The sequence below is a fragment of the Cherax quadricarinatus genome, chromosome 17 (genome assembly GCF_038502225.1).
Source record: "Cherax quadricarinatus isolate ZL_2023a chromosome 17, ASM3850222v1, whole genome shotgun sequence".
Taxonomy (NCBI): domain Eukaryota; kingdom Metazoa; phylum Arthropoda; class Malacostraca; order Decapoda; family Parastacidae; genus Cherax; species Cherax quadricarinatus.
The window spans coordinates 3,279,734-3,290,963 of record NC_091308.1 but is presented as its reverse complement, the minus strand read 5'-3'; the positions used below and the strand labels follow the sequence as shown (position 1 = coordinate 3,290,963).

Here is an 11,230-nt window from a genome sequence, read left to right as displayed (position 1 = left end):
CCACAGCTGTCCCCGTCGCTGTGTCCTCAGGCACTGATGGCACACACACACACACACACACACACCATCAATATACGAGTTCATTATTAGTCACGTGGAAAAGCTGAACCAGTAAGGGTGAAATAGGCTTGATTAATGTGAGGTAATGAAGTTCACTCCAAGTTGTGGGCAATTCCTTGATTTAAAAAGCCGTTCAGATGGGTCAATAATGTATATAGACTCACAAGACACAGATGTGTAGCTTCTCATAATGAACTGGAGTATAACTGCACGTGTTTGGTTGTGCAAGGGTGAGGACCGGTGGTTGGGGTGGGGGTTGTAATGTGGGTGAGACAATGGCGAGTACTTTGCGAGGAGAGAACACAAATGTCTTTACTCTCAAGAAACATAAATATCTTTGATAATGTATAATAATGGTATACAATACAGGCAAGTATATGAGTAATACACACGTAATACACTATAACGAAGTGTGTGAGTGGGGTGGGGGGGGTACAACCTACCGGCAGTGACATAAGTATCTCGAGTGAAGACAGGAGGGTTGTCATTGTAGTCCTGGACCATCACGGTCACCCTGGCGGAGGTGGAGAGAGGCTTGGCACCTCCGTCAGTAGCCACTACGGTAAAGGAGTAACTGGAGACGGTTTCCCTGTCCAACGGTGCCGCCAGCGTCAACACGCCAGAGTGAGGGTCGATGCGGAAAGGTGGTCTCGCGCTGCCATCTTCCTCCTGAATGAGGCTGTATTGAACCTGCAAGAGGAGGTTAACAGGCATCGAAATCCTTCTACAATGACAGACATCACAATTCCTCTACACCAGTGATTAACTATGGTTCAAGAGAGAGATGGGTGAGCGGTGATGTGCTTACCTGGCCGTTAGTACCGTCATCATCATCGGTAGCTGTGAGAACTGTTACAACAGCTCCCACCTCACTGTTCTCAGCAACCACTGCCTCGTACCATGCCGCAGAGAATCTGGGCGAGCAGTCGTTTACGTCCATCACCTGCAATAAGTTGCACCATCGCAGACATGTAGACAGTGTATCCCATTTAGCGTTTATCAGAAGTTAGAAAAACATGACATCATGAAGAAATACCACCAAGAAGACTTCAGTAATCCTAGGATAACTCGTGTCTGGAACATATTAGTATAGCATATTGACATCAACGAAATATAGTTGACCAAATGAAATAGCTCACAGCGTATGTTTTGCTTTTAATGAAAGAAAAGATCGATCCTTCACTCCTTGCGCTGAATGATTGACAAACATTGAGTTTAATAGTAGTAATCTCTATATTTATACACTAACTTAAGTGTATTTTTTAAGAAAATTCTCATAGTGGATGGATAAGGTTACTAACCACGACAGAGATAGTCATGTAGTCTAGTGCTGGGGGTGTGGCCAGCGTCTGGTTAGTGAGAGTGACGCGGTGAGTTCGACGTCTCTCGTGGTCAAGACTGCGTCTAACGATCACCAGTCCTGAAGGCGTCAGGGCAAAGGGCCCCGAGCTTTCTCGGGAGCTGGCAGCGTCCTCGACCCATCTCTCGGCGGCCTCGTCTGCCAGGATGGAATACTGCACCTTCTGCGGGCCTTCCACCCACAGTGACGTTATCACAGTGCCTGCAACGTCCACAAAGCTTAAATAATCTGTACTGCCTTCGTGGATTATTAAAAACACATCGTCAATATGTTTAATAAAACATTCAGTATACTATAAACAAAAAAGGTTTATTATCTAAAAAAAAAAGGCTAAGTACTCAAGACATTTGTTTGGCTCTATAAATGACTCTTGAGAGCTTAGAGGGTTCATGTGAATAAAATAATCTATTTTACGATTAAAGATTGATTTTGCACAACTATGGCTTAACCCTGCTTTCACAGGGGTCTCTGAAATATACATTACGTCGCTTTATGAAGAATAACAGAATAATCTCCGGGAACAGCTTACAACATCAGGATCTGATGAGGCATAAATACCTCCAGGGAAATTTGAAAGCTGTCTTTTGGAAAGCATAAAGTACCTCAGGGAAATTTAGAAGCTGTCATTGAGGCTGCACTTTATCTTACCAAGTGAAATGTACCTTGCAAATTTATGAAAATAGCGTAATATTAAGGTGTACCAATGTGGCACAGAACTACTGCTCTGTGAAAATGTAAAAGCTGTAACTGTAGAGTTTACGTAAATGAATGTCGGCACGCCTCTGGCAAGACAGTGATAGTGAGTGATGGTGAAAGCGTTTTTTCTTTTGATTGTTTACGGGTCACCCTACTTCGGTTGGAGACGGCCGGTGTGTAATAAAAACGTATATTGTATATATGTAGTGTATATTTCCATCTGGGTGTGAGACTGAAATATACAGTGAGGCACTTCTGTGGCCAGAACCACCGGTCTTACCAAGCGGGGCGTCCTCTCTGAGGAAGAATTGAGCGTACTGTCTGGCGCACTGGGGGGGCCTGTCCTCCCTCCCCAGGAGGAAGATTGTGACGGGGACGTCACTGTGGTGACGAGGAGAACCACCGTCCTCTCCACGGATGAAGAACTGGTACACCTCGTTCTCTGCAACACAGGCACGTTGTTCAGTGTATATTCTCTTCATATTAAGGGTCGTGAAAAATCATTCGAGATTTTTTTTTATTTTAAACGTTTATCGTAAATAGGATATTTTGTTTTACAAATATCTTTAAGATTCTTGTATAGCTGTTTCACACATACTGCTTTTTTGTATCCTTATTTAAAATATATGTGCTTATTATAAATAAGGCAAACACTGCTTTTGAAAATCTTGTTAAAATTGCTTGTCTGTGCAACAGGCTTTGCTAGAAGGCTTTATATTTTTTTTACTAGTGAAAACACTAGTAAAAAAAATCTAAGATGAACGCTACACGTTGTATGTGTAGGGCAGTGATGCTGGAGTGTGACTTACCTCGTCCTTGGACACTAACAGCGAGGGCGACCTGACCAGAAGTAGGGTCCACCTTGAACAATGTGAGCGCCTCGGAGCTGTTGGCCTCGTACATGTGGTACTGCACCTGGCTGTTGACACCCTCGTCTGCGTCAGTGGCCTCTACCTGTGTTGCAGACATGTGGTCATGGGTGGTAGTATTGGTGGGCAAGAAGGCTGTGATTTTTTACAATAAAGGGTTTAATAAAGGCTTGAGAGTAACTGTTAGGGTGCTCACCTTGAAGAGCTGGGGGTGCTCACCTTGAAGAGTTGGGGTGCTCACCTTAAGTATGCTGGTGCCTGGAGCCACGTCAGTGTTGATGTTGGCTTGGTACTCTGGCAACGTGAACTGAGGTGCATTGTCGTTCTTGTCGCGAACGGCGATGCGCACCACCGCGAAGTTTGCACGGCCACCCTCATCTGTTACAGACACTCGCAAGTTGTGCACGCTGGTGACCTCGCGGTCCAGTTGGCTCTCTGAGTATATGTTGCCTGTCAGGTGAGGAGAAGGGAAAACGTACTTTTACAGAAGATGTTAATAAAAAGATTTTTTTTTTTACCTTACAAATTACCGTGACAAAATAAGTCATTGACAGACAATATTCTAACACAGTTTAATAGCCAGGATTTTATTTTCCTCGTCTAGGGACCAACTGAGTTCCATTATTAGAAATTGCTAGTGATACATGACAATTTTAACCTGTCATCATTGATGACTAATGATGAACTGACAGAAGATATTTCACTTTGGCCTGAGGAGCTTCGTTCATTGCTCCGCTTTATTTCATTTTCTGTTATATCGAAATAAAGAACAGAAGCAGAAAGAACTGTGGACTACGACTGTGTAAAACAGAAATTGAAAGAAAACCTGAAGTAGCCCGAGCAAGGGAAGGGAGACTAGGCTACAGCGTAAGTGGATATAGACAAAACAGGTTACACATCAGTTGATCTTGCTGGTTGGGTTATTCTCACCGTCTCTGTCAATCTTAAAGGCGCCTTCTGCAGTCTGGTGTAGGATGTGGTAGTGGAGAGCACCGAAGCCCCCAGCGTCAGGGTCGTGAGCGTTCAGTGACAACACCAGCTGGTCTGGAGCAGAGTTCTCCTCTATCTCGCCCTCATACACCACACGCTGGAACCTATAAAAACCCCGATGATAAACAATAATCTACTGCCACATGGTAGTTTGGCAAGGAAAAGAAAGATAATAGCATGGCTGGAACAATTCATAACCAATCAAGAAATTGGAAACTAAACTGGACGAGGCTCCGGTCCTGGCAGGACTTTACGATCCATTCCAAGTCTTCCAATTTTCATTTCGAAATTTTGGGTTGGTTATATACAGAATTACAGTTGTTTACCTAAATATTATCTTAAAGTCGCGGTGATTTTTTGTATATTCGTGACGTATCCATCCAGGAACGAAATGTCTGGGCACAAGGCAATGTAATTACAAATCTACCTCATAAAAGTTGGTGGTCACCTGGGGGCGTGGTGGTTGGACGGGACAACGGCGACGTGGAGACCAGTGAAAGCCACATGTACACCATCACTCACGGACATGTTCAGGTTGAGAGACGTGATGTTCTCCAGCTTGTGTGGTGCGGTCACTGTCAGCAGCCCTGAACAACCATCACACATATAACTCTCATTAACCTTTGCAGGCAAATATTCTTAAAATTCTTCCCATGAATCGTGTAGCACAAAAGTCAAAGGTGGTAATACTATTTCACATGGCTTAATTTAAACTAATAAAAAATTAACATTGCTTCACTCTTGTAATGCTAAACTTTATTGATACTGCTTGCGAAGTTTAGGAAAATTACCATATCAAAGTGTCTGGTTAGGTCTGAATAATCTATTTATGTTTGAAGTAAAGTTAGTGAGAGTTCTGCCTCGTTAGGCTTTGTTTACCAAGTCTTGAGTTTCTATGAGTGGAGTTTTCTCAAGAGGGAATTCACTGCTCCATTTAGTGCTGCTGTTTCTTTCAAAGTCTCAAGGTGTCTAGCGTGCCAGTACTATTACTAATACCAGTAAAAAACTTCTCGGATTCTGTTTTGTCCCCCTTTTATCACTAGTGATAATTAGTTTCGTAATTAATTTTGTTTATAACTTCCTGAACACAACATTAAAATTGTTTAAAATTATAGTCATTTGAGAAAAAATTAGGTAGAAACAATACACAGTAATATCACCTTACCTGTGATAGCATCCATCTTGAAGATCGTGTCTCTGTCTCCTGAGTGAATAGCGTAGTGAAGGGGTGTGAGATGGCCAGCGTCGGGGTCATGAGCAGACATGGCAGACACAACATGACCAGGCTGGGCCTCGGCCGACACTCTGCACGAGTAACTATCCTGACGCCAGGCCGGAGGGTTATCATTGAAGTCCAACACTGTGGCACACAGAAACTCTCATAATAGTCCCGCAACGTGGAAATTAAAGCCAAATGATGTTATGAGCGAAAAGAAAGGTATAAACCCAACAAAGTTATATAAAAAGTATTTATTTTTATATTGCTTTTAAACAGTTTGTATTCATCCTTGACCAGGAACGTTGTGAATAAGTTATAATACTGCGGACGATATTGTCGCCGTCGCCTTTCCTATGAGGTAGATGGTATCCCTTTCAAAATTCACATATTCTTCTATACACCTAAAGAAAATTTATTGTTCTCACCTTCGACAATGACTGAGGCAGTGGAGGAGTGCTGCGGGAGGCCAGCATCCGTGGCTACGACAGTAAGGAGGTGTTGAGACTCTGTTTCTGCATCCAGGTGACCGTTCAGCAGCACCACACCATCTTCAGCGCGGACTTCAAAAAGGTCGCAGCCATTACCGCAGGAGTAACGCACCTCCCCACCAGCTCCCGTGTCCTCGTCACTAGCTGACACCTGCAAGGGAAAGTGATGAGTCTTGGACGTCCCACACAGGTTCGTTAGGTCTAAGGCCTAACAACTCTCGCAAGGCTCAAGACCTCAACACACTTCGTTACTAGCATGCATAATTTAATCAGTAAAATAAAAATTAACGTTAACTGTGTGTATATACAGGTATAGAAAAATTAAGACTGTGGAAATCCTATCATCACATCTCATGCGATTTTTTTTTTTTTTGCTTTGTACAGGGTAGACCGGAAAGCCAGAGGAAAGTCCTCGATTGCATGACCAAAATTTTCACGACCCCTGTCACATTGTATGACACAAACGCTATAGTTGTACCCTAGTACTGCACACCCTGATACAATATATGTATACAGTACACAAGTAACCCCTGGGTTGTGTGTGTATTATTCCAGCCACGGTATTATGACTTTATTCTTCACAGTACCTGACTAAGAACCCAGCATCTTTTTTCGGCATAAATTTCTCACACTCCAGTCTGATAACATGGAACGTATTCTGCATGGATTGCAGAATGTGAAAAAACAGATTTTGAATTTTTACTTCCTTTGCTATTAATATTTATATAATATTAGAAGTGAATTGGTCACAACAGTAGTACGTTGATACTGACGGTGTAAATTTATGATGCAAGAATGTGTTTAAGGCGCTGAATAACCAAAAGGATCCAGTGTTTTGTAAATACAACAGAGCCACTACTCTTCATGATATACAGAAGATGGGTTTATAGAAACAACAGTGGCGTAATTAACTAATGATTAACAATTACAGGAATGGTAGCTAGTAAGAAAGTAGTCAAGTCGTGCTTCGTGTATATTAAATAAGAGTACGAGTTTTGAGTGTTCATGAGACAAAGAAAAACATTCCTACAAGAGTACATTCTTATGACAGGACGGCAATTTTTTCCTATGGATGTTTTGATAAAGAGTGGCTTATGCTGATAGGTGTTTCATACTATTCTTTTTTTTAACAAGATGTGAAAAATGAGTACCATTATATTTATGATAGTTCTGTACAGAAATATTTTTGGTGGTACCAAGAGGGATGGGGAGAGTTAAGGAACTCACCTGGACAATCACGTGGCCAGGTGAAGCAGCCTCAGACACGCTGCCCTTGTACAGGTGACTGCTAAACACCGGGGGGTTGTCGTTGACATCTGTGACGGTGATGGTGGCGTGGGCGTCTGTGTACCCGCCCGTGACGGGATCTCTCGCTCGTACCGTCACGTTGTGGGCGTGGGCGGCCTCGTAGTCTAGCGAGCCTGTGGTCTGGATCACACCTACGAGACGGAGACTGTATCTTACAGCATGGGAGAAGCACTTCTATACCAGAATATTCGCATTCGTTCATGCATTATTTTCTTCCATTGTGGCAATGATAATTTCAAATAATGTAACACTCAGTATACCTATTCTATGAAATTATTTGGTTATTATGGAAAAGTTGTTAGTAAAGACTTAAAGCTGAGAACTTCATAATTCACAAGAACTAGTACCATACATTCACAGGGATTTGCACCTGATATTCACAGGGACCTGGACCTAATATTCATAGGAACCTTACCCTAATATTTACAGGGATCTGGACATAATAAAACGACCTGTACCTAAAATAATGACCTGTACCTAACATGGTTACCAATACCTAATATTTACAAAGACTTAAATAAGTCAAGGGGCTTGTTGTACCCAGGTCACAGATACCAATGAATAAGACAACATTTTTGCACCAACGAGACATGTATTAACGTTGGTAAAGCATACTGACTTTGAATGCAGAACTAATACCTTTGTAACCCACGACAAAAATCTTTTGTTAATGAGGCACTAGATGAGAGACAGAAGGAACATGGTGACTACAAGGATACATCCCACTGAAGCTAACACGACTAGGTGGAAGCTGTTTGTACCTACTGAAGCCAAACATGAGGTCAGAGGCTTCGTTGTAACGACGTCTAGTTATCAACCTATCCCTGAGGCATAAAAAAATTCTCTCTGGCATTTTAACACCTCAAATAACCCATTATTCTTCCTGGTACCTGACGTAAAATCAGCATAGCGTTCATTCTCTCTTCCCCTGACGTAGCCATAGATCCTGTTATTTTCCCTGGAACCTGTGACAACTATTACACTCATAAAGTACATTCTAAAAGAAGGCTGGGAGCGCTCAAGCCATTCCTTCTGCTTTTCAAGTTGACCACACGTTATAATAGTTACCCCTCCCCATGTCCCTCCCTCCCAACCGCCACATTCCCAACTCGTAAATAAAGCAGAAGTTAAAACATTTTATAACAACAAGCGAGTGAAATTATCCTCGGTGGTGCCAGGAGAGGAGTAAACTACTGTGAACCAGCGTCCTAATATACTAGTCTACTAGGGTGCTACAATAAATTCATTCAGTGGAATGGGTTATTTTGAAGAGGACAACGTAACCTTCTGAGTATCGTGTGAAAAATGCCAAGAGGAGAAAAAAATACGACACAAGCAAATTGCAGAGTTATATCACTGACAACCAGACTACTAAAACACACACACACACACACACACACACACACACACACACACACACACACACACACACACACACACACACACATACATACATACATACCCCACTCACATATAAGAACATAAGAACATAAGAACGAAGGAACACTGCAGAAGGCCTACTGGCCCATGCGAGGCAGGTCCAAGTCCCTACCGGCTTAAGCCAATGCACCCAACCTAGTCAGGTCAGGTCACATTGACTTAAGGGAGGAACACGGCAACCGACCTGTTAGCACAAGCTATCAGGTCCAACTCACACCCACCCACATCTACTCATGTATTTATCCAACCTATTTTTAAAGCTACACAACGTTCTGGCCTCTATAACGGTACTTGGGAGTTTGTTCCACTCATCCACAACTCTATTACCAAACCAGTACTTTCCTATATCCCTCCTGAATCTGAATTTTTCCAACTTAAAACCATTGCTGCGAGTCCTGTCTAGGCTAGATATTTTCAGCACACTATTTACATCCCCTTTATTTATTCCTGTCTTCCACTTATAAACCTCAATCATATCCCCCCTAATTCTACGTCTTTCTAGAGAGTGCAGTTTCAGGGCCCTTAGTCTATCCTCATAGGGAAGGTTTCTGATACATGGGATCATCTTTGTCATCCTCCTTTGTACATTTTCCAGAGAATTTATATCCATTCTGTAATACGGTGACCAAAACTGTGCAGCATAATCTAAATGAGGCCTAACCAAGGATGTATAGAGTTGAAGAACAACCTGAGGACTCCTATTATTTATGCTTCTTGATATGAAGCCAAGGATTCTATTAGCTTTATTGCGAACACTTATGCACTGTTGTCTTGGTTTCAGATTACTGCTAACCAGAACTCCTAAATCTTTTTCGCAATCCGTAATATTAAGATCTACATTATTTAGTTTATATGTGGCATGGTTATTGTCCTGTCCAACATTTAGAACTTTGCATTTGTCTATATTAAACTGCATCTGCCACTTCTCCGACCACTGCATCAGTCTATTCAAATCTTCCTGGAGTGCTCGAATGTCCTCGTCAGAATGAATTCGACGGCCTATTTTGGTGTCATCGGCAAACTTGCCGATGTCGCTCTTTATGCCCTCATCTATGTCGTTTATGTAGATTGTGAACAGCAGGGGGCCCAACACTGACCCCTGTGGAACACCGCTCGTGACGCTTCCCCACCCTCCACCGCATGGCAAATATGCAATGCGGTGAACAACAAATTCAGGGAGGTCTTCACAAAAGAATGTGGGAAGTGATATGAAAACAGGGAAATGAAGACAGACTAACTTCCACACAACTAAGCAAGAAGTGATGAAACTACCCAATGAACTTAAGATAGTAAAAGCAATGGGACCAGACAAGATATCATCATGGGTACTAAGTGGCCTAATAGTCAAGGTTTTCAACATCTCGTTCCAGATGGAGCACCTACCAGAAAACTAGAAAAAAAAGACAGTGTGGCTCGTATATGCTGTACATACATATGACAGCAAACCACAGGAGGTAGGATAGAGAGCTTGAGGCCTTTCAGTAAGAACCCTTTCTATGAGGCTAGAAATTCAATAAATTTGGTTGAAATGGATGCCATCTGCCTTTTCAAGCCTATAATTCATAGCATTAATAGTGAAAGGACTCACGCTCTATATAAGAGCTGGCGTCGTACACTAATAATATATATATATATATATATATATATATATATATATATATATATATATATATATATATATATATAAATATATATATATATATATATATATATATAATATATATATATATACATACATATATATATATATAATGTATGTATATATATATATATATATATATATATATATATATATATATATAATGTATGTATATATATATATATATATATATATATATATATATATATATATGTATGTATATATATATATATATATATATATATATATATATATATATATATATATATATATGTATGTATATATATATATATATATATATATATATATATATATATATATATATGTATGTATATATATATATATATATATATATATATATATATATATATATATATATATATATATATATATATGTATATATGTATATATATATTATATATATATATATACTATATATATAATATCACACATACACTGTAAACTCATTACAAACTAAACAAATAATTACCAAGACTAAACTAGAGTAAGCTATATACAGAAGTTATAAGGGAGTGTAACTACAAAAACATACTTACACTGAGCTTCCACTGCATTGCCACCTGAGAAAGCAGACATAAAGCCGTGGTAAAGCAGCGTGCTCAACACGTGTGGACAGAGCTTCAAGACGGACAACACTAATTGCATCATTAAAGATTTAGATTCTCAAATACAAGGACTAGAGAAGGCATCGTAAAGAAAGTTAGTAGGGTGCAAATAGTGTGGTAGGAGGTAACCCAGTATGTGTGTATGTGTGTATATATATATATATAATATATATATATACATATATATATATATATATATATATATATATATATATATATATATATATATATATATATATATATATATATATATATATGTCGTGCCGAATAGGCAGAACTTATTATTATTATTACAGATTAGCCGGTATTCTCCCGGCCCGGGCCTTTTCCAAGTGGTGGCCCGGCCTTGGCTCCCTCTTTAGGGAGTGTCAAGGCAGAACTTGCGATCTTGGCTTAAATAGCAACGCTCATCTTGCCATATAGGACAAGCGAAAATTTGTGTATGCAATAATTTCGCCAAAATCATTCTGAACCTAACGAAAAAAATTTTTCAATGTGTTTGTTTAGTATTAAATTATTGTAAACAAATCTAAAA

General features: G+C 40.2%; 1 protein-coding gene across 1 annotated transcript in view; it reads right to left on the bottom strand.

The window, feature by feature from the left end:
* The window catches only part of LOC128686265 (fat-like cadherin-related tumor suppressor homolog), a 68,833-nt gene that overhangs the window by 37,811 nt on the left and 19,792 nt on the right, over positions 1–11,230 (bottom strand). Inside the window, exons 7-19 of the mRNA XM_070085694.1 lie at positions 10,627–10,650; positions 6,910–7,121; positions 5,620–5,833; positions 5,141–5,335; positions 4,424–4,562; positions 3,916–4,079; positions 3,227–3,435; positions 2,926–3,070; positions 2,397–2,558; positions 1,362–1,621; positions 869–1,003; positions 504–750; positions 5–33 (exon numbers count right to left, since the gene is read on the bottom strand). Of these exons, the coding sequence (XP_069941795.1) occupies positions 5–33; positions 504–750; positions 869–1,003; positions 1,362–1,621; positions 2,397–2,558; positions 2,926–3,070; positions 3,227–3,435; positions 3,916–4,079; positions 4,424–4,562; positions 5,141–5,335; positions 5,620–5,833; positions 6,910–7,121; positions 10,627–10,650 (2,135 nt within the window). The remainder of the gene's footprint in view (positions 1–4; positions 34–503; positions 751–868; positions 1,004–1,361; positions 1,622–2,396; positions 2,559–2,925; positions 3,071–3,226; positions 3,436–3,915; positions 4,080–4,423; positions 4,563–5,140; positions 5,336–5,619; positions 5,834–6,909; positions 7,122–10,626; positions 10,651–11,230) is intronic.